The 24,773-nt window shown below is 38.1% G+C and overlaps 1 protein-coding gene across 5 annotated transcripts in view; it reads right to left on the minus strand.

Moving 5' to 3' along the window:
• The window catches only part of METTL8 (methyltransferase 8, tRNA N3-cytidine), an 85,853-nt gene that overhangs the window by 38,571 nt on the left and 22,509 nt on the right, over positions 1 to 24,773 (minus strand). For 3 of the 5 annotated variants that reach the window (XM_059394151.1, XM_059394152.1, XM_059394155.1), the window contains exons 2-3: positions 14,129 to 14,187; positions 6,957 to 7,111 (exon numbers count right to left, since the gene is read on the minus strand). In XM_059394151.1, the coding sequence (XP_059250134.1) occupies positions 6,957 to 7,111; positions 14,129 to 14,161 (188 nt within the window). In that variant the 5' untranslated portion in view covers positions 14,162 to 14,187. Of the gene's footprint in view, positions 1 to 6,956; positions 7,112 to 14,128; positions 14,188 to 24,773 lie in introns of those variants that run through there. The other 2 variants (XM_059394153.1, XM_059394154.1) reach the window with 2 other exon arrangements.

Consider the following 24,773-nt stretch of genomic DNA (forward strand, 5'->3'; position numbering starts at 1 on the left):
CCCTCCGCTCTCCTATAATCTGAGGGTGGAAGAGAAGGGAAGATTCCACAGGGTAGTGGACAACCTTTATAAAGGTCTGAATCTGCTCTTTTCCTCTTCCCACTTCCCTTCTTTCCTTCCTTTCTCTCTCTCCCTTTTTTTAAAAGATTCATTTAAGTTGGGGATGCCTGGGTGGCTCAGAGGGTTAAGCCTCTGCCTTCAGCTCTGGTCATGGTCTCAGGGTCCTGGGATTGAGCCTCACATGGGGAGTCTCTGCTCAGCAGGGAGCTTGCCTCCCCCCTCCCCTCGTCTGCCTCCCTGCCTACTTGTGATCTTTCTCTCTGTGTCAAATAAATAAAATCTTAAAAAAAAAAAAAAAAGATTCATTAAGTCCTTTGTTTGGTTTCACTTATCTAGTTAAGACGTGTCCTATTCCTATTCCTTAGGCTTGAGATAGTTCTCTCAATTCAGCAAGGAACCTTAGAAAATGGGGAACCGCAGGACTTTTCTTGCTCTGCTGAGACCTTAAATTCTGCTGCCACAGACAAGGCATTTATTTTCAAGAGTTCATGGCTTCCAACAGGTTCTTTCTCAACCTTTGCCTAGGCTGCTAATGAGTATTAGTAATGATAGGATGGCTCACCCCCTTTTCCTGGTACTGCTTCTGAGAGATGAAGATGAGGTTAGGGGAGTCACTCTGAGCCACACATGAATCTACAATTTCTTGCCTTGATTGTAATTTTCCATGTTTATGGACTTTTGTGGTTGCTGTTGGTAGAGTTCTTGTTTTTACTATTTCTCATTACTTTTCTTGGAGAAGGAACACTTTGTCTTTCAGATTCACCCCATCTTCCATATCTGGAGGATTCAGGTTTCTTAGTGAAATGAGCTGGAGTTCCTTTGGAGCAGTAATCATTTCCTCTCTTAAGTCCTCCATAGAATTTAACCTAGTGATGGGTATATGTCAATATACAAAACATGCTGGAGATAAAAGATACCACTTCATGTTCAATTACGGTTAATTCTAAGTATCCTGAACAACAGAGCCTGATTAGTTTTCCTAAAATACTTCTTTTGTCACATCACTCATTCACTTTCCAAATAAGGAACCTCTCTTTCAATTGGGCTGGTCCATGTGCTTGCTTTGGAATATACCTCGTGTATTCTCAAATGCTCATGCTGCCACCTGTCTAGAAAAGTCTTCACTATTCAAATACTCCTCATCCTTCAGAGTCCAGGTTAAATCCCACACTCTATGAAGTTTTACTGACTTTTCTTACAACCTCATCTCAGAAATCTTTTCCTGTTCTAAAGCTCATTCCTATGTTCTTCACCTCCTTCACTGTGTGACCTTGCATACTCTATACTGTTTATTTATTCATTGGTATATATTTTAATTCTCCATCTAATAATAACAAGAACACTTATTTCAGTGAACACTTACTATGACTAAGAGTCCTAAACATTTATTGCCTTTAATACCCACGAAGGAACTTGCTCAAGTTCACATAGCTGGAAAGGGACAGAGTCAGGATTTACATTCACATTATTTGGATTCTGAAACCCGTATTTAGCCATTATATTAAGTCTTGGTCTAGCTGTACACTTCTAGTAAACATTCATTCACTCATTCAAATATACTTATTGGGTGGGTAATATATGGGAAATGTAGTTATGAAACAGATATAAACTAAGAAGACTCTGAAGGATCATACAATCCAATAATGACAATAAAACAGATATATAATAAGTAACTTAAGTAAGTACATGTTGGAAAATGATAATATATAATTAATTCTTATGTATTGCTTATTTACTATGTGCATACTTTTATATTATATATATTAATTTAATCATTACAGTAACCCTTTGAGGTAGATAATACTATTATTATCCCATTTTAGAGGTGTAGAAACCAGGACACCTGGGTGGCTCAGTTGGTTGAACATCTGCCATCGGCTCAGGTCATGATCTCAGCCTCCTAGGATCAAGTCCTGCATCAGGTTCCTTGCCTGCCCCTCCTCCAGTTTTGTGCTCTCTCTGATAAATAAATTTTTCAAAAAATAAATAAATAAAAATAAAGATGTAGAAACCAAGGGACAGATTAATTTCCCAACTAGTCAGACAACCAGTCAGTCTGTGCTCCCAACATCTAGACTACTACTCATGACAAATGCTATAACAGAGACAAATAAAGAAATTACTTAACTGTATTCAAGAACTATGTATGAAACAAGGTAAGAGGAATCAGATAATACATGTATAAGGAAAATTCAGACCATATAATATGAAAGATATCTTGATAACTAAACTCTATTGGAATTCTGCAAACTATTATTTAAATGGGTTATATAATAGGAGGTTATGTTGCAGCATACAAGTCCTATCTTGGATCCATACAGAATGGTTTAGCTCAGTATTTTTTAAACTAAAGGTCATGATCCTTTTAGTAAGTCATGAAGTCAATTTCATTAATCTAACCAATTCTTAAAATGAGAAAGAAACAGAAATGGAGTAGAAAAGAATAAATGGAAACTATTAGTGAATGTCTTACATGGTAAAATCATAAAAGAAGCTTTTGTTCCTGTTTCATATATGTACATATGTTATGTGTACATGTACTGGTCCATTATATAAACTGTACTTCTTACTGTGGATCATGCTAAAATGCTTGAAAGCCACTGGCCTAGCTGATTTGGTCATACAATTATATGTGTTTATTACTTCCTTATAAATTTCAGAGATCTTCTGAAAAATTACTAAACACTTAAACCAAGAACAGTGTGAAATAAGGAATGATTTTTCCAAGTAACTGGAATTTGCTTGATATAGTTAGAGCCCTGCCCACCCCGTTCCCCTCCAAATTAAAAACTTTGCTAAGTATAATCAAAAGACTTAAAGCAGAATGTAAAATGTTTCGGTCACTGGGGAAAACAGCTTGGCAATCCCTCAAAAAATTAACACAGATTTATCATATTACCCTGAAATTCCACTCCCAGGTATATACCTCAAAGAACTGAAAACGAGGACTCAAACAAGTACATGAACATGCATGTTCACAGGAGCTCTATTCACAAGAGCCAAAAGGTGGAAATAGCCCAAATGTTCATCAGTGGATGAATGGATAAACCAGTTGTGGTATATACATACAATGGGATATTATTCAGTCATAAAAAGAAATGAAGTAGTGACACATGCTACTTGGATGAATCTCCAAGACATTATGCTAAGTGAAGAAGCCACACACAAAAGATCACATATTGTATGATCCCTTTTATATGAAATATCCAGAAGAGGTGAATCCATGGAGCTAGAACACAGACTGGTGATTGCCAGGGGCTGGGGAAAGGGAGTATGAAGATAAACCACTTAATGGGTAAAGGACTTTACGTTGACGGAAATGTTTTGGAACAAGACAGAGGTGCTAGTTGGATAAAATCATGAATGTAATTAATGCCACTGAACTGTTCACTTTAAAAGTTACTTTTATGCTATGTGAAATTCACTTTGCTAAATTATCAAAAAATAAGACTATAGGGAGATGTAAATACAAGTAACACAAATATACAGAATCTGGAGGGCAACTCTTTCTCAAGATATTAGAAACTGAATAAAAAATGGGTATCTTAATTTTTTCCTCAAAAACATTTTTTTATTAAAAAGAGGGTCATATATAAATAGTACTAACTAAACTAGAGACTAAACAGAAAAATAAGTTGTAGATAATTCTACATCTCTGAGAGAAAACTGACAGGTACAGTAGTTTCTAGAAACACCTTTTTAAAATCAAAATTCAACAAGAGAGGAAACATTACTCTTAAATACAAAGGAGAAAATAAGGGTCAGAACTTTTGGATAGAACTCTGGACTTGAAGGAAGGGGAAAAGTCAACCAGTATTCTGGTTTTCAGATTAACATACAAATCTTCACTTTAAAGAAAAACAAACAAAACCCCCGAGGCCCCTAAAAAACAAAAACTAAAACAACAAAACAATAGGTACCTAAGGAGATGACAGGAGGCAGATACTCTCCTCTTCATTTGGAGGAAATTATTTTATTATTATGATATGAATCTGCTTCTGGAGAGGGTCCACTACAAGTATCCTGGCACAGGCTGTATACCCTTTAAGGGGGTATGCTGTGGAGGAGGATAGCTACTGAGACTAGATCAAGGTTTTTCAAACTTTGATCAACAGAACCCCAAAATCCTTGAAGCTGCTACACTGAGGAGGTGAGGGGAGATATGGGAGGTGGAGCTGTTGATGCCCCGGGCCTCTCTACGTGCTTCATTAAGATCCCAATCCACAATATTGGGATTCCATGTTAGGACTTCACTTGGAAAAAAATTCTACTGCTAAAGAAAAGTTTGAAAACCACCGGACTGAATCAAAGAGTCCTAAACCTGGTTGCTCAACAGAATTACTAGAAGAGCTTTTTCAAATTACGAATTCCTAGGCCATACCTCTAGCCCAAGGGACTCTTGTGCAGCATCCCAAAGCTACCCCACAGTGCTTGAGGGGTATTGACCCAGAGGACCCTTGCTTCCCTGAGAGCCTATGACAAAACAGAACTTAAATGGGTAGGCAGGAACCTTAAACAAAAGAGTCGGTGGTAGCAGATAGAAAAAGAGAACACAGACAGCTAACTCACTAGACTCTAATGAAGAATAAAAAACTGGTAGACGAATAGCTTGTCTAGGACCAGAAGTTCCTGTGGAGGTTTAATTGCCTAGCAATGATCTCACAACCTACTGTTACTGTCCATATTGGTGATGGCAGGCAAAGTAGTTTAATTCAGGAACTGTCCAAGAAAGTACAATGTCAGCCACAGATGTAATTTAAGATTTTCTAGTATCCATCTTTAAAAATGCTAGAAGAAATGAAATTTTAATAACATATTTTAATTCAATATTTCCAAAATAATATCAACACAAAAGTCAGTATAAAAAATGTTAATGACTTTAAAAAAAATGTTAATGATATGTTTTACCTTTTCTTTTTGTACTGTTTTTTCCCCTTTAGCTAAGACAGAAGAGATGATTTATTGTACATGTATTATATTCAGCCACAAATAAAAACAGAATTAGTCTTGAAAGTCACAGGTCCAGGGCAAAAGACCGAAAGTATGTTTTGGTATAAGCAAGGTAGGTCTCTCAAAGGAGGTCCTTGAGATCAGATGGTGATGGATGTTCTAGAAAGTATATATGCAGTTCAACAATTTGTACCAGTGTCCCTGGCTTTGGCTTTCCTTTATTTCTGCTCCTGTGACTTCCATGGGTGCACAAGCTAGTGGTTTACTTGAACCTCTGCCTCTCCTTTCTTCTTTTACAGTTCAGCCTGCACATTTGCTTCTTCTTCCACTTGGCTCTCATGATACAGAGGTTTCCAAGAAGATGGTGCTAAGTCTTCAAAATGTTACACCATATCTCAATTCAGACTACTCAGGTTTCAGGTGCTCAATAACCACCTCTGGCTAGTGGCAACATATTGTATAATGTGGGACTAATTAATAAGTTTCTATTAGTCGCGGAGGATCAAAACTTTATAGCCAAATATTTTGTTTTCCTTTATTCTACAAAAGCACCAAGCTCTACTTATTCTTCCTTCAAAATCTCTCTCATTGGCACTTTCCTGCTTCTAGTTCTACCTGTTAATCTGTCTAGTTAGCATAATGTTAACCAAATACATACACAGTACTTAATAGCCCATGTATAATGTCATGTCTCTTCAGGGGCTTCTGTAATGTCTTCCACTTCAGCTGTGAATTCAAGAATTCATGCAATCTTGCCCCCCCACCAACCCCCATACCTGGCCTATATCATTTCAATACTTTATCATTTATAAATCTCCTAGGACAGTCTTTATTTTAGGCGATATCCTGTTCACGGTCTTCTGCATATGCCTCATACTTCTTTATCTCTATGTGTTATGAATTTCTACCCACCAAGAATGCCCTTATTCCAGCCTTAACTATCCAAGTCATTACTTCACAAATATTTATGTGTCAGGCACTGTATTATTGGAGACAGAATAAATTATCCTGATCTCAATTTCTCCACTTAAAGAAGTCTTTCTTTACATATCAATTATATGTCAATAAAATGGAAACTGAAAAAAGAAACAAAAATCTTCCTATGTCAAAACAGAAGTGTTTTTGCACAGCTGAGTTGTTCTTATAAGACAAACACTGTATATGCCTTACAAGAACACATTGGTCCCTTACAATTTGCTGTCATGTATTGCTAATTATCAACTTTTCCTGTAATTGTCTACCTTTCCAAATAGAGGACAGATTTCCTGAAAGCACAGAATAGGGTCAAACCAGTGTGTTTCCCTTGGTCTCAGTAAGGGCAGGTGTGCAGGTACAGAATACACATTTGCTGATGGACAAGTACTTGTAAAAGGTGGAAGGGCCTGCAGGGCAGGAGGAGGGCTCTACCTAGAAAAGAGCCTCACTTCCCACAATATGCCGGCAAATCAGGACCAGCGGTGAGCAGGGAGGGTCTGCAAGAACCCCAAAGCTGTGGAAAGCACTTGGGAAGTGTCATTTTATCAATTCTATTTGCAAAGAAATTCAGAATTGGCAACAATTAAGTTAGGATCAGTTACCCTGCCTTTCAGACCCTCAACCACACTGATCAACTTTAAAAATCTTTTCTTGGCTTTAAGTGAAAATACACCACTGCTGGGGAGCCCAGGTGGCTCAACAGGTTAAGTATCTGTGTTTGGCTCAGGTCTCGATCCCAGAAACCTGGGATCGAGCACCACATCAAGCTTCCTACTTAGCAAAGAGTCTGCTTCTCCTCCCTCTGCCCCTTCCCACACTCGGGCTTTCTATCTCACTCTCTCTCAGTAAAATCAATAAATAAAATCTTAAAAAAAGAAAGAAAGAAAAAAAGAAAATATACCAATGTTTCATCTATCTATCTATCTATCTATCTATCTATCTATAACATCAGATGTCAAAAGGTAACTCACCACATGTTGTGTTCAAAAACTTTGGCTGGGTCAGTTAAAATCCTTGATCCCAGAGGGACCATTGGGTGATTACCACTTTGGTATCTATGTGGCACCTTTTTTATCCTCAGACAGGAAACAGAATTTCTCCAAATCACATTCATCGTAATCAGTACCTGGGAAGTTACAAATGATTAATTAGTCAGTATGCATTATACAGGGTATTATTTATCTAATAGACAAAAACTGGTCCAAAAGGTTTACAACCCGAGAAAAGACACGAAAACTAAATATTTTTAAATGAAAAGTGGGCACGATAGCTTCTGTCCTAAAGTATTTTCAGGCCAAGAGAAGCAAAAAGAATATTTAGAGTGTGTACCATTGGCTGACATTCTTCAAAAGTCACAGCCTTGGCCAGCTTTGCTTTGTTTGGTATTTGTTCATTTAATTTTTAGCACACAGCCAAAGCATGTCAGCCTAGAATCTGAATTTTGTGTATTAAAAGTTTAATTTAAGTGATTTTATTATTTTGGCTTGGGGATCCTAAGGGAACATATTTCTTGGGAATATTTTATGACCACTAGACCAAAAACCCAAGTACAGTAGTAGCAGAATAAGAAAACAAACCTACAAAATCTCCTCTGAGCTGAGCTGAATAGTATGAAATTTAGTCAAATAATAAGTAAATACTGAAAATATGATCCCAGCAATTTTTTAAAAAGATTTTATTTATTTATTTGACAGAGAGAGATATTGAGAGAGGGAACACAAACCAGGGGAGAGCAAGAGGGAGAAGCAGGCTTCCTGCTGAGCAGGGAGCCCAATGCGGGGCTCCATCCCAGTACCCAGGGATCATGACCTGAGCCAAAGGCAGACACTTAATGACTGAGCCACCCAGGTACCCCTACTCCCAGTGATTCTTAATTCTAACAACCCTGTATACATAAATTTGTAAGAATAGTTAGTAATACATTTGTAAAAACAGATTTCCCTGTACAAAAAAAAACATACAATCCTAGCTTAAGAGGAGAATCATCAGTTGGTTAGTCAAGTCCATCCCCATTTTTGGAAGAACTTGAACATTTAAAGAGAATGTTGCCTTAATTATATACTGACAAATATGTTGGCTTACAATCTTTATGGAAAAGTATCAAAAAGAAGCTCTGAAGAGCTTACCTTTTTTTTTTTTTTTAAATAAAAATCCATTGTAAGAGTGCTCAGCGTTTCATCCCCATTCAATTGTTCATCACAACATTGAGCCTAATGCTGTAAGCTTCCAGGTAAAAACAGATTGCTAAAAGGTGTGTATATCTTATACACACTAGAGACTATCTAAGGGACTATTTTGTGTAAAAATGACATGTATTGTACATCCTTTACCAACTTACTGAAAGGCAATGGCTTTTAAGATGGTGATTTCCAAAATGAACTGCAGAATGTCAAAAACTTCTCATTGTGTTTTCAAACACAAAATTCAAGATTTTCCTTTTGGAGGAAAAAAAGGGCTTAGTTATACACCAAAAAGAGTGTAATGGTTCCATTCAAATGTAACTAGCAGTGATGAGAAACAAAACACTCAATAGCTAGTGCAGATCTCCTGTTTGTTTTGTTTTTCTTTCTCTGCTAAATGCAAGCTCTTTGGTGGAGGCAAATGAGAGGAAATGCTCTGCCAACCATTACATTTCCTCTGATGTGCCTTTGTTCTTATCTCCTGCCTGTTCTCCACGTAAGACTACAACAAAACCCTACCTGCACAATTATTTTTAGAGCTCTTTCTGCACTGAATATTATTCATAAAATCTGTATGCTTAAGAGTAGAAACTGATTATACCTAGAAAGAGAGACAATTGATGCTCAAAAGTGTAAAATGAGGTAAACGTTTTCCACCCAGAAAAGCCAAATCAAAATGAAATTTTAATCTTCAAATAATCATGTGATACTTATCTATATTTATCTATATAGAGAAGAGAAAGGGGAAAAGAAGATATGAGTTTCTCTCACTAGAAATGATCAAGAATCTTGATAGGCTGCTGTTTTTCTAATTAACTACAAAAACACCTTACCTCATTTATTTATTATCTGTAACAGTCACACACAGCCTTGCATTGCTCTTTGTCTTTTTTATTATATAAAAATGATACATTTATATAATAAACACAATACAGAAAAATACATAATAAAATTATATGTTTTCTCAACTAAATTGCAAGCCTCTAAAGTTGCTTGTGAATTAACTGTTTGATTGATAATATAAAACTGATACCTGTCTGATATAAATTTAGTTTTTGTTTTTCTTTAAAGATTTTATTTATTTATTTGACAAGAGATTACAAGTAGGCAGAGAGGCAGGCAGTGTGGTGACCGTAAGCAGGCTCCCCGCTGAGCAGAGAGCCCAATGTGGGGCTCAATCCCAGGACCCTGAGATCATGACCTGAGCCAAAGGCAGGGACTTAACCCACTGAGCCAGCCGGGCGCTCCACTGTCTGGCATAAATTTAATTAGAAGGAAACTATATGAAAATATTCATATTTTCAGGGTGGCTCCTAAGATCCTTACAGTGTGGAAGAAGGCAGTGACAGGAAAGTATGACAGTATATAGGCAGCAATCCAGTTACACCAGTAACAATGATTCAAAAAGTGTGTGAGAAGAAACAAAACACTCAATAGCTGGTGCAGATCTCCTGTTTCTTGTTTGTTTTTCCTTCTCTGCTAAATGAAGGCTCTTTGGTGGAGGCAAATGCAATGTTACGACTATCATGTTAGCTGAATGCCTACTAGTTCCTGGTTCCATTTTGTGATGGGAAAAGAAAAGATGGGCAGGGTCAACCCCAAACACAATTCTGGTAGAGAAAGTTGATTTCTGCCACCAGATTGTTCCACTCTCTTTATCCTTTACCCTCTCTGAACTCTTTTGGCATACCCTAACTTGCAGTTTAACTAAGATATTATTATCTGCCTAATGAAACTGTATGAAGAAGCAGTATTTTTATTTGAAATAAAACAAATTAGTGTAGCTAAAAATATTCCAATCACCCAAAAGAAGGCAGGAAAGGAGGCACAGAGGAACTAAAACCAAAAAGAACAGTAAGAAAACAAATACTAGGATGAGATATTTAAGCCCAACTATATTAATAATTACATTAAATGTGAATGGAGTCCAATTAAAAGACATAGATTATCAATTTGTATGAAAAATCAAGATCCAACCATAAACTGTCTATAAGAGAAGCACTTTAAATACGAAAATACAAATATATTAAAATAAAGACAGATACTATATGAACGCTGCATGAGAAAACCAAAGGAGCTATATTAATACTGTTAAAAACAAAACCACAGGCCCCAAATGGCATCACTTAGTTAAGACCCCAAGTCAGTAAAACAAGAATTAATACCTAACATAACTGCAGTTTTAATCCCTCAGAAATGTAACCTTTTACCAGTCAACATGAGAATTTCCTGGTGCACTAGGGACTTAATTGGAAGACCCCTTCAGTTCCCTTAGGAGGGCAATGTTGCCTAAAAAAATGGATTCTTTGCTAATAATTTCCTTGTTTCCAGCCCCTCTTTACCTTTAAAAACCTTGTCCTTTCTGCAGTCCTTTGGAACTCCTCTCTACGTGCTAGAAGGAATACTGCCCAATTTGTGAACTGGTTAATAAAGCCAACTAAATCTTTAAAATTTACTCAGGGGCGACTGGGTGGCTCAGTTGTTAAGCATCTGCCTTCAGCTCAGTTCATGATCCTGAGCCCCCTTACTGGAGCTCCCTGCTCAGCAGGAAGTCTGCTTCTCCCTCTCCCACTGCCCCTGCTTGTGTTTCCTCTCTCACAGTCTCGCACTCTGTCAAACAAATAAGTAAAATCTTAAAAAAAAAAAAATTATCCAGTTGAATTTTTGTTATTTAATAACAAAGTAGACTTAAAAAAAGACTGTTACAGAGATAAAAGGGGACATTTAGTAATGATGAGCCAATCTGTCAAGACATAAAATCCTAAATGTGCATGTACATAATAATAGAGCTTCAAAATACATGAAGCAAAATTGGACAGAACTTTTTAAAAGGAGAAATTAGCAAATTCACAGTAATTCTTGGAGACTTTAATACCCCCCTCTCAGTAATAAATAATACATTAAGAAAACAATAGAAAAAATCAATTAGGATATGGAAGAATTAAATATTATCAACTTGACCTAAATGACATACAGAAAGAACACTATATCTAGTAATAGCCAAATGCCCATTTTTTTCAAGTGAACATGAAACATTTGCCAAGGCACACCACATATGCAGGGCTGTAAGACAAGTCTCAGTATATTCCACAGTATTAAAATCCTACAGGGTATGCTTTCTGGCCATAACAATATTTATGGTTAATATATATATTTCTAAAGATTTTATTTATTTATTTATTTGAGAAAGCCAGAGAGCATGAGATGGGGGAGAGTCAGAGGGAGAAGCAGACTCCCTGCAGAGCAGGGAGCCCGATGCGGGACTCGATCCCAGGACTCTAGGAACATGACCTGAGCCAAAGGCAGTCGCTTAACCAATTGAGCCACTTAGGCACCCCCTAGTGTTAATATTTTTGATGAATTGACTCATTAATAAATATTCCTCCTTATCTCTGGTAATACCTATTTTCTTCAAGTCTACTTTGTCTGATATTAATATAACCTGACCACATGTCTTATGCAGTGTTTTATATATTATATATATATTTTAACTGCATTTATATGTTTACATTTAAAGTGCTTCTCTTAAAAAATATACATAAAGTGCTTCTCTTATAGGAGCATAATGTTGGCTCTTGCTTTTTTATTCAAACTTTAAATAATAATAAGATATCTAGAAAGTTCCCAAATATTTAGAAATTAAGCTTCACACTTTAAAAAAATAATTTATTTATTTGAGAGAGAAAGAGAAAGCGAAAAAAAGCAAGAGAAGGAGGAGAGGGAGAAGTAGGCTCTTCACTGAGCAGAGAGCCCTATGTAGGGCTGGAACCCAGGACCCTGGGATCATGACCTAAGTCAAAGGCAGATGCCCAACCAACTGAGGCACCCAGGTGCCCTAAGCAACACACTTCTAAATAACCTATATGTCAGATTTACATGAGTTAGTAAGTCTTAAGGTAAATTAGAAAATATGTTGGGGCACCTGGGTGGCTCAGTGGGTTAAGCCGCTGCCTTCGGCTCAGGTCATGATCTCAAGGTCCTGGGATCGAGTCCCGCATCGGGCTCTCTGCTCAGCAGGGAGCCTGCTTCCCTCTCTCTCTCTGCCTGCCTCTCCATCTACTTGTGATTTCTCTCTGTCAAATAAATAAATAAAATCTTTAAAAAAAAAAAAAGAAAGAAAATATGTTGAACTAAATAACAATGAAATCTTAAAATATTAAAATTTATGGGATGCAGCTGGAGCAATGGTTAGAGGGAAATTGATAGTTTTAAATGTTTCTATTAGAAAGGAAGAGAGATCTCAAACCAATGATCCAGTTTCAATCTTAAAAAGCTAGAAAGTCAGTAAATAGGATCCAAAGTAAGTAAAGAGAAGGAAGTAACAGAAACTAAAGGCAGAAATCAATGAAACAGAAAGTGGATAAAACAGGGAAAATCAGAGTCAAAGCTGACTCTAATAAAACTAGTAAGCCTCCAGCAAGACTGATCTCAAGCACTTGTATTTCAGAAAACACAGATTTCTAGTAACAGGAATAAAAGAGAGGACATCACCACAGACCCTACAGACATTGAAAAGCTAATAAGGAGGTATTATGAAAAATTTTATTCCATTTATAGATGGGATAAATGCCTTCAAAACCACAATTTACCAATAATTACTTACCAAAACAGTGCAAGAAAAAAATTTAAATAGCCCCAAATGTACTAAATAAATTAAATTTGTAATTAAAAGCAAAACAAACATCATGCCCATTAGGATGGCTATTATTTTTAAAAAATGTATTTGTGAGGATGTGGAGAAATCAGAACCTTGGTGCATTGCTGGATGGAATGTAAAATGGTGCAGATGCTGTGGAAAACAGTACAGCAATCCCTCAAAATATTAAACATAAAACTACCATGCGATCCAGCAATTCTACTTCTGGATATATACCCAAAGCAAGTGAAAACAGGGACTTGAAGACATATTTGTATACCATGTTTATAGCAACATTATTCACAACTGACAAATGATAGAAACAAGCTGAGTGTCCACCAAAAGATGAACAGATAAAATGACATATACATAAAATGGAGTATTATTTAGCCTTTAAAAAGAAGGTAATTCTGACACATGCTGTACCATGGATGAGCCTTGAAGATATTATGCTAAGTGAAATAAGCCAATTATCATAAAAGGAGAAATGTTGTATCATTCCTCCTCTATGAATTTCCTAGAGTAGTCAAAAATTCATAGAGGCAGAGAGTAGAATGGTAGTAGGTTGCCACGAAAGAATTAAATGTTTAATGGGTATAGGACTTCAGTTGGGGAAAATAAGAAGTCTTAGAGATAGATAGTTGTGATACTTACACAACAATGTGAATATACTTAATGCCACTGGATTGTATATTTGCAAAAGATAAAAGTGGTAAATCTTACATATATTTTACCACAACAAACCCCAAATAAACAAAAAATCTGCCTACAAAGAAAACTACAAGCCTCTATGGCTTCACTAGTGAATATCAAATACTTAAGGAAGAAATAGCACTAATCTTACACTGACTCTTTCAGAAAATAGAGGACAGAATACTTATCATTCTGTTTCATGAGGCCAACATAACCTGGGTAAGTAGTATACTTGTATGAAATAAAGGTCTGAATATTAGCCAGATAGTTACAATGCAGTTTTTCTAACAGACTTAGTGTTTCTCGTAATAGTTTCAAATTATCAAGTGTTTGTCAGAAACAAAACTTGAGGCTATCTAAAAGTGAGAAACACAGGTAAGAATTTTCTAGGCATGTTTTAGTGTGCTCACTGCTAAGGCTGATATTTAATTTGAGTTCCTCCAGTTCAGAGCAGAGCAAAATGAAGATAACAAAAATCTCCGCAAATCCTTGTTTGGTGTTCAGAAAGTTTTTATGTACTGTTGGAAGCACCTGAAGAGTTCTGAGGTCCTCATCCTTCATTTAACTTAGCTTAAACTAATTCTGCCATATCCAATTCTAGTCCATACAATCAAATGGTATTTCTTTTACTTACTTTGCCTATAGGTTCCCAACTGCAGCTCACCATCCCAGAGTGGTTCTTCCTATCAAGTCCTGTCAAGGTCAAAATGAAACATAATGAGCATGACTTTAGGGCAAAGGCCCTCTGAGCTTTCAATGCCATGACTCAGTCATGAGTAGTTAACTGGCTAGAGAAATCACAAAGGAACAGATTCAGAAAGGAACTGAAGCTCATACAAATATCAGAATGGCAGAATTTCATTATCAATAACAATACTATACTTATAAGTATACAGAAGTATGTCGTGAAATGCTGACAGACTTCCTGCCAGCTTAGATATAGCTAAGTGTGCACTTATATTAGAATACACGGAAAAGCACAAATACACAAAATGACTCAGGTTCCACATACAGTATGACAAGCCAAGGAGAAGACAATTTTTATACCACTTTTCTGAACTCATCATTGCTACCACATTGTGTGTAGCAAAAGCAGCCGCCTTGGTATAGGTTGACATATGAGGAAGAGATCTCTGTCCTACCTCCAAATTTTGGCTAGATGATTTGCTTTCTACTAAAAATGGATCCCTTTTCACAATGATTCACCTGTCTTACATACCAACAAACTATACCATATTCTACCAGAATATGTAATGTACAAGGATATTTCATGTTACAAACATGAAAAAGTGTTTAAGTAATTGTGAATTTAATTTTTGTAGAATAATAGTTTTAAGTACTTTTTTAAATAAAAAGGATAATTTCAATTGAAGGAAATACTCCATACTAAATTCTGAAAATTGAAAAAGTCTTTAAGGAATAAATGCCCAATCCCAGTTTATCTTTCATGTAAATCTCAATTAATAAAAGAGTCAAATATTTGCCATGTGTGAGGCCCTATTTCTTTTTTCTTTCTTTCTTTTTTTTTTTTTTTTTGAGAGAGAGAAAGAAGAGAGAGAGAGTGCGTGAGGGGGAGGGGACATGCATGCAGGGTGAGAGGGAGATAGAGAGTCCTAAGCAGGCTTCATGCTCAGTGTGGAGCACCACATGGGGCTGGATCTCACAACTCTGAGATCATGACCTGAGCTGAAATCAAGAGTCCGATTCTTAAAGGACTGAGCCACTGAGGTGCCCCTGAAGGCCCTATTCTAAGTACTTTACAGGTATTACATATATATGTGTGTGTGTGTGTATATGTATGTATGTATATATATGTGTGTGTGTGTATGTGTGTGTGTGTATATATATATATATATATATATATATATATATATTTAACATATAATGTATTATTATTAGCCCCAGGGGTTCAAGTCTGTGAATCGTCAGGCTTACACACTTCACAGCACTCACCACAGCACATATCCTCTCCAATGTCCATAACCCAACCACCTTCCCCCTACCCCCTTACTCCCTGCAAACCTCTGTTTTGTGAGATTAAGAGTCTCTTAGGGTTTGTCTCCCTCCCAATCCCATCTTGTTTCATTTTTTTCTACATGTATTATCTTAAAAAAAAAAGATTTTATTTATTTATTTGACAGAAAGAGAGAGCACAAGCAGGGAGAATTGCAGGCAGAGGAAGAGGGAGAAGCAGGTTCCTGCCTAGCAGAGCGCCCGACGTGGGACTCAGTCCCAGGACCCTGGGATCATAACCTGAGCTAAAGGCAACTGCTAAACTGACTGAGCCACCCAGGCACCCCTACATGTATTATCTTATTTAACCTCTATTTTCCTATCAAGGGGTACTGCTTTTATACCCACATTATAGAGGAAAAGTCCATACAGAATGACATAAAAGAACATGTTTAAGGTCACCCAATCCATAACTGATGACACTTCAATTTGAACCCAGTCAGTCTAACTGGAGAGTCCAGACTCTGTTTCCTTATTCTGTATTTTTACATCTTTGCTATTCACATACATACAGTTCACCCATTTGCTTTCTACTTTTGTACACCACACATGCTAGAAGGATCACAGCACTGATTCTCCAGTCTTTTTTTTTTTTTTTAAGATTTTATTTATTTATTTGACAGAGATCACAAGTGGGCAGAGAGGCAGGCAGAGAGAGGAAGGGAAGCAGGCTCTCCGCTGAGCAAAGAGCCCGATGCGGGACTCGATCCCAGAACCCTGAGATCATGACCTGAGCCGAAGGCAGCGGCTTAACCCACTGAGCCACCCAGGCACCCTAATTCTCCAGTCTTTACTGAAGTTGTTAATTTGTTGTAACTAATTTAAGGAGACCCAGAATTCCTTCTCCCTCCTTACCCCCTTCATCTTTTGCAGTTCCGTTTCTTCTCTTGGGCCTTAATTAAATAGGAAGCAATGCCAATGGGAGACACTAGTGCCCAGATTTAGGAAAGCATAGTTATTCTTTTTCCAGTATTACAAACTCAGGTGTTGCATCACCTAAATAATGGAACATTTGAATACTGGTCTTCTACTTTTACACAGCTGAGGAGTAGAGGCAAAGAAGGACTTACTTCTTTCTATCTAAGCTTGATCCTATGACTGCCTTTTTACATCTCAATACTGCTAGAAGAGCACCAAAGAACTAGAGCAAACAGTACTGCTGTTTGTGTGAGTCTATAACAATTATCCTTGGAGCAGTCAGCTGGCTCTGAGCAAAGACTATTTGTTAGGCTCCCCAAGAATGATTCCCAGTTGTCTCAGCTCAGTGAAATCTCAGGGAAAGAAACCACTGTTAATCACACACTAAATGCCTGCCCTCCATTTAAAAGTTAACTCCCCTTTGATGTTTCCTGGGTTCTGAACATCTTTTAAATAAATAAATTAGTGAGACATTTGTATTTTTCTCTTTGTAACTGTTTAGCTTTTCTTCTCAGCTGGGTAGCTGGTACAAAGGTTTCATTCAGAGGAACAAACATCATCTAGATAAAACTGCACTAACATTACCTGAGAGGCTAGCATTAATGAGAGCAAATTAAAGTGCTATTGTTGTACTGTTTTTGGATAGTGAGAGACTACAGGTAAGAAACACTTAAGTATCAACTACACTGCAGTGAAGACTGAAGCTTCAATTAACCCTAGCAATTTTGGAGAACTCCAAGGGTGACCATCTGTGAGGCAAACAGCTCAGAAAACTTATACATCTTGTTTTCATCTTTGTTTGGATGATTATAATTTCAGGGTATAAATAAGGCTATTAGCAAGAACAGAACAACAACAATAATTACAGTAAGTATTTACAGAGCACTTTGATCACACTATGACATCAGTCACTCTGCAGCTTCAAAATGGAAAGCTCATGCTCAGTGTTTGCTCACCATGACCACCCTTAAAGGTGGCCACACCAGGTACTTACTAGAAGCTACTGGGATTCACAAGTTATTTCTTTAATGGATTTCATGTCACTCCATCTCAAAGCTGCCTCAATCCATACCATTCAAATTACTCTGGAAGCTGTTTCCAAAATCATGATGCTGGATCAGAATGAAATCTATTTTAACTCATCCACCCAGCATTTCAAGTTTGTATGCACTGTTTAATTTCTAGAGGCATTAATCAGATTTGGTGGACTGAGAAAGGGTACTAAGTTACATATATACTTTATGTGCTATCAGTCCTTATAAATTCTAGTAAAAAAATGTACAAGGATGAGATTAATGTAGTTTGTCCCTTAACGAGACTTCTGTTTTCCTGTTCATTACAAAGGTCCCTATCTCTAGGTATACCAGATGGCAGGAGGTACTTATACCTGTACACAGGGTTTACCCAGCCATGTTTTGGACTAATGTGTCAATAAGGCTGCCCTGTTATAAAATGGAACATTATTAAAAAATTCAAATCATAAATAGTTGTTAGATATAAAAAATCTGAAATACAGTGAATAAAGGTATCCAAATGACTGTATCTCCTTAATTTCAAAAGAACATAGAATTTAGGTAGTAGAAGTTATGTTACTAGTTACAACTAGTTACAACTTGCAAAAAAGCAAGGCAAACTTAACCATGGGCTGTCAGGAAACATTTTGACTGCAAAAGCATAGGAGGCATGGTACTTAGAAAAGGGGCCAAAGAACAAAAAGTAAAGTTAATAGGAACAATACGATTTCTAAATGAGAAGACAAGCTGAAAGTTTCCAGAGCAATATAGAATTCTCTAAGATTTTAGAGTGGGTGGCCAGAGTATGTTAGATTCCTCAACAGATGAACGGTGAGGTACTCCACACAGTGGGAGCACTGGGATCATTCATTTTTTCCCCTCTTGTCTTGAAGAGACTTCTTGGACTGGTCCTCTGTCAATCCTCAGGTCCTTTAACCAATAGGAAACAGATCCCTGATTTCCTTGCAGTCTTGTGACTACTTGGAGCATCTGTGATTATTCCAACATCTTGTTCTCATTCAAAAGATTAGTCTTCCTAAAAACTCAGCTTTCTAATTTCTCTTGCAGTTAGAGGAGACATGGTACCAAGTTCTGGATGAAAAAAGTCTGCCAAGGGGCTAAAGTCTTTCTTCCCTATGGAGGGAAAGGGACCAGAGGATAGCTTCCTGGCACAAACTCACCCTACCTCTTTCCTGAACTTAGATGCAATGCATCCAAGCTCAGGATGCAGTGCGCATAGGAGGGAAGTGTTCCTCCTCTGCAGCGTGCAGAGAAGGAAAGGGGTCTGATTCTTTTTTTTTTTTTTTTTAAAGATTTTATTTATTTATTTGACAGAGAGAGATGACAAGCAGGCAGAGAGGCAGGCAGAGAGAGAGAGGAGGAAGCAGGCTCCCTGCTGAGCAGAGAGCCCGATGTGGGGCTCGATCCCAGGACCCTGAGATCATGACCTGAGCCGAAGGCAGTGGCTAACCCATGAGCCACCCAGGCACCCCAAGGGGTCTGATTCTTGATGGCACCAATGAACAGGTAAACCAATGTTAGTTACCACCTTCCTCTGGACTTCTTTGTAGGTAAGAAAAATCCTTAAATATTTTAACCAAGGTTAGATTTTCTGTTATTTTTCATCCAAGAGGATTCCTAACATACAATATATAACACAATAGTGTTAAGTCCTGGGAATCCAGGGACAAATCCATTTGGTTTCCGCCTTCAAGAAACGTACCATCAAGTGAAGCGAAATGAAATGCAAATAGTCCTGACACACATGTGGTAGAGGTGGATATAAGGTACTATCAGAGCACAGAGGAATGAGTGACTGAAGTCTATTTGCAGTGGCCAGGGAAAGTTTCCTGGTACAGGCAAAAATCTGTGCTGGGTCTAGAAGAATGAGTGGCAATATTTCAAAGAGATAAGGACAAAAACCAGGGTGTCTCAGGCAGAGGGACTGGCACAATTCAAGACAAATAAGTGTGAAAGCATATGCTAAATTCAGGAAATAAAAAGTAATTGGGAAAAAGATACTAATTAAAGTAAATTTGAAAATGAGTTGGGGTCTTTAAAGGCAAGAAGAAGTATAATAAGCATATATTCCAGTTGAAAGGAGGTTAACAATTCTGAAACCACTATAAAATAGATAGTAGATGGTGGGAACGGACCAAGTTTCTCACTGGGAATCAAAGGTTACAAACAAATGGAGGGAGAAGGTTGAAATGATCCATATAGTAATAGATTAGAATTGGAAGGTTACAAACAAATGGAGGGAGAAGGTTGAAATGATCCATATAGTAATAGATTAGAATTGGAATCATCAGTATGAACTCATGTTTAACTTAATATAAATACAGATATTATATGTAGAAATATTTGTAGATATGTATATACACAAGTTAGTACACAAACATATAGTTCCCTACTCCGCGGGCTGATAAGGCCTAGAAGCTACCACATCCCAGTAGCAACAAGCCCAGGAAGCACCCAGATCTTGGTTTCTTTCTTTCTTTCTTTCTTTTTTTTAAAAGAACAAAGTTTAAGATTTTTTTTTTTTTAATTTATTTGATAGAGATCACAAGTAGGCAGAGAGGCAGGCAGAGAAAGGAAGGGAAGCAGATTCCCTGCAGAGCAGAGAGCCCGATGCGGGGCTCAATCTCAGGACCCTGGAATCATGACCTGAGCCGAAGGCAGATGCTTAACCTACTGAGCCACCCAGGAGTCCCATATCTTGGTTTCTAATACCATTCTCTAACAAAAGGAACTAGGGCTCCTTGGAGAAATGCTAGCTAGGCCTAAGGCAGGGAATATACAAGATGAGCCTGAAGCATCTTTTAGTCCCAGAAAGTAAGGAAGTAATCAAAAAGAAAACAATACAAACAAAATTCAAAACCCCACAATGACTGAGGTACGTCAAAGGGACATGTGAGCCAACTGAAAGAGCTCCTAATGGCCAAAGTTGAAACACTTTGAGCAACAAAATAGTTTTGGGTTATGATCCCCAAAATAAAGTATCTGTATGTCCATATGGATATAAATGATTGATTGAATAAATAATAAGTGCAGGAAATAATAAGTGCAGACAATCTCCCAGGCAGAAGTATTCCAAATAATTTATGTAGATACTCCATCCTCAAGGAGGTGGACCATAACTTCTCATTCCTTAAGTGTGCGCTACACATAGTGACTTCCTTCTAAAGAGTACAGTAGGAAAGAGGGGAAACTTAACTCTGCCCTGGAGAAACTTGACCAACACTACTCAGTCAGGTAATCAAAGTTAACATCAATAGTGGATGTCATGTTGACAGCATGTACTCTTGATAGGATATAATGAGAATGGCACTTTGCCTCTGTGTTCTTCTTCCTCCCCCAAATCCATAACCCCAGTCTAATCATAAGAAAAACATCAGACAAACCCCAATTTAGGATAATTCTATAAAATACTGAACAGTATTCCTCAAAACTGTCAAGGTCTTCAAAAAGCAATTTAATCTGAGAAACTGTAAGGGCCAAGAGGAACTTAAGGAGACATGATGACTAAAATGCAATGTGGTGTTGCAATGGGTGGTGCAGTCAACTGAGTGTCCTTTGGCTCGGGTTGTGATCTCAGGATTCTGGGATTGAGCACCCTCCCCTCAATCAGGCTCTGTGCTCCATGCTCCGAGTCTGCTTGGGATACTCTCTCCCTTTCCCTCTGCCCCTTCCTTCTATGCTCATGCTCTCTTTCCCTCTCTCTCTCTCAAATAAATAAGTCTTCAAAAAAAAAAAAAAATGCAATGTGGTGTCCTTAGAGCCTAGAACAGAAAAAGGATATGTGAAAACTAAGGAAATCTGAGTAAACTATGTATTTTAGTGAACAGATAACAGAAATATATCAATATTGGTTCATTAACTGTGACCATACTAATGTAAGATGTTAATAGTTGGGGAAACTCAGTATGGAGTATATGGTAGTTATACAAATTTCACAATTTTTCTGTAAAGCTAAAACTGTTCTAAGCTTATATTAGAAAATTAACTTTGGGGGGCGCCTGGGTGGCTCAGTGGGTTAAAGCCTCTGCCTTCAGCTCAGGTCATGATCCCAGGGTCCTGGGATCGAGCCCCATATCAGCCTCTCTGCTCAGCAGGGAGCCTGCTTCCTGCTCTCTCTCTGCCTGCCTCTCTGCCTGCTTGTGATCTCTCTCTGTCAAGTAAATAAATAAAATCTTAAAAAAAAAATTAACTTTGTATTCTTACAGCTTATGATGTGAGGGGCAGGTGAGCGTGGGGATGGGGAGGTATTTATAAGGTTGGGAATTTATGCCAGAGCCAGATAATAAGGAATCTTTATACCAGACTAGGGAGTCTGGCTGTCTTTCTTTTCCTCCCTCCTTCCCTCCCACCCTCCTTCCCTCCCTTCCTTCTTTCCTCTTTCTCTTTCTTTCTCTCTCTCTCTTTTAAGATTTATTTATTTACTTGAGAGACAGATTGAGAGAGCCCATGGGAGGGAACAGCAGAGGATGAGGAAGAGAGGGACAGAGTCTCAAGCAGACTCCATGGTGAGCATAGGGCCTGAGCTGGGGCTCGATCCCGCGACTCTGAGATCATGACCCCAGCCAAAACTAAGAGTCAGAAGCTCAACTGACTATACTACTCAGGCACCCCTAGGCAGTTTCTGTAGGCACTGACAACAACTGATGAGTTTTAAACAGGTGAGCCATATGATTAGATCTGTATTTTATAAAGATTGTTATGATTGTTTTATACTACAAAACATGCGGTCCTATACCAGACTAGTGAAAATCAAAGCTCTGGGACTGTGCATGTACAGCTTTTTAAATCTTCATGTGATCCTGGTGCACATCAATGACTGAGAAACACTCCTATATAGAATTAATTAAAGGAGGGTGCCAAATAACAAGAATCTGTCAGAAATCATGGGAACTAGAGAAGACAAAATGATAAGGAAGGAGTTAAGTCAAGACACACTTCAGAAGCAGAATCAATAAGATCTTTTGAAATGATCAGACATGGAAGTAGGATGAAGCCAAATACGTAGGATGAAGCTGCGTATTTGGATATGGAACAAGATCTCTAGCTTTGGTAGCGGGGTAGAGGATGAGACTAATCAAGACAGAGTTCAGAAAAAAGGTAGGTAATGGTGGGATGGTGGTAGGGAAAAGAAGACAGTAAGTTCATTTTGCACATGACAAGTGTTAAGGATCCCACAGTATATTTATGTGGATATTTCCAACAGACAGTTGGAGATGAATTTACGTAACTGGCAGGCACTGGTAGAGATGTCGATTTGGGAGGCAAGTCACTGGTTTACAGGTGGTAGATGAAGTCATGATGAACTGATAGAGAAAGAAAATGAGACTGATGGAACTCATGGTAACACAAAACTTAGGAGACAGGTAGAGGAAGAGGAGCCAGCTTATGTGATCAATATTAAAGAATATTAAAAAAGAGAAATTAAAAATAAATAATCGGTTTTGACCTTTATCAAAATGTTTTAAACCTGGCTGTGCCAGGGGCGCCTGGGTGGCTCAGTGGGTTAAGCCTCTGCCTTCGGCTCAGGTCATGATCTCAGGGTACTGGGATCGAGCCCCACATCGGGCTCTCTGCTCGGAGGGGAGCCTGCCTCCCCCCCTCTCTGTCTGCCTCTCTGCCTACTTGTGATCTCTCTGTCAAATAAATAAACAAAATCTTTAAAACAACAACAACAACCCTAAAGATACAAACGTAGTGATCCAAAGGGGCACGTGCACCCGAATGTTTATAGCAGCAATGTCCACAATAGCCAAACTATGGAAAGAACCTAGATGTCCATCAACAGATGAATGGATAAAGAAGATGTGGTATATATACACAATGGAATACCATGCAGCCATCAAAAGAAATGAAATCTTGCCATTTGCGACAACATGGATGGAACTAGAGCGTATCATGCTTGGCAAAATAAGTCAAGCAGAGAAAGACAACTATCATATGATCTCCCTGATATGAGGAAGTGGTGATGCAACATAGAGGCTTAAGTGGGTAGGAGAAGAATCAATGAAACAAGATGGGATTGGGAGGGAGACAAGCCATAAGTGACTCTTAATCTCACAAAACAAACTGAGGGTTGCTGGGGAGAGGGGTTGGGAGAAGGAGGGTGGGGTTATGGACATTGGGGAGGGTATGTGCTTTGGTGAGTGCTGTGAAGTGTGTAAACCTGGCGATTCACAGACCTGTACCCCTGGGGATAAAAATATATGTTTATAAAAATAAAAAATTTAAAAACAACAACAACAAAAACCCTGCTGTGCCAGCAGAAGGCAGAGTTGAGGAATAAGTAGGTAAATGGGGTAGTGTAGGGAAGGTAGTAAATGTAGATGACTATCACAGGCAGTAGAAAGGAAAAGAGAGAAGCTGGAGCACATCTTGAGGTGTTGCCTAATCAAAGAAGAGTATTTGTTAAGTTGCAAAGATCTTAAAGCATCTTTGTAGAATAAGAGAAAATCCAATGTTGAAAAATATAATGAAAATAATGGAAGCTGTGCCTGGGTGGCTCAGTGGGTTAAGCCTCTGCCTTCAGTTCAGGTCATGATCTCAAGGTCTTGGGATTAAGCCGCATTGGGCTCTCTGCTCAGCAGAGAGCCTGCTTCCTCCTCTCTCTCTCTCTGCCTGCCTCTCTGCCTACTTGTGATCGGTGTCAAATAAATAAATAAATAAAATCTAAAAAAAAAAAAAAAAGGAAAGAGATAAATTGTTGACAAGCTTTAAGAAGTGGGAGGAAGGGGGGCACCTGAATGGCTCAGTGGGTTAAACCTCTGCCTTCGGTTCAGGTCATGATCCCAGGGTCCTGGGATCGAGCCCCACATCAGGCTCTCTGCTCAGCAGGGGGCCTACTTCCCCATCTCTTTCTTTCCCTGCCTCTCTGCCTACTTGAGATCTCTCTCTGTCAATAAATAAATAAAATCTTAAAAAAAAAAAAAAAAGAAGAAGTGGGAGGAAGGGAAGGGACACCAAAAATGTGTCAGTCACATAAGGTGTCTAGAACAATTTCATTCTCTCACGAGTGAGAACAGGTACGTTTGTAGTGGAAGTCCTTTCCCAATGTTATAATCCTTGTGTAAAGTAAGAGACTGCACGGTAGGGAACTTGAGGGAGGAACAGAGAAAAAAAATGGAAAAGAAAACTAACAACATTTGAGTAAAGGAATGTTAACAGCTAACTGGCCCAACTGAAGTTGCAACTCAAATTAGCAACCACTTACTGGTTGCCTCCTGACCACTCACTCTCCATTAATAGCTCATGGATTTGAGATCTTTGAGTCTGTAGAGACACGGAGACATGACCAAAACCAGAATTTATTTTCTCACA

Source organism: Mustela nigripes, chromosome 3 (genome assembly GCF_022355385.1).
Source record: "Mustela nigripes isolate SB6536 chromosome 3, MUSNIG.SB6536, whole genome shotgun sequence".
Classification (NCBI taxonomy): Eukaryota; Metazoa; Chordata; class Mammalia; order Carnivora; family Mustelidae; genus Mustela; species Mustela nigripes.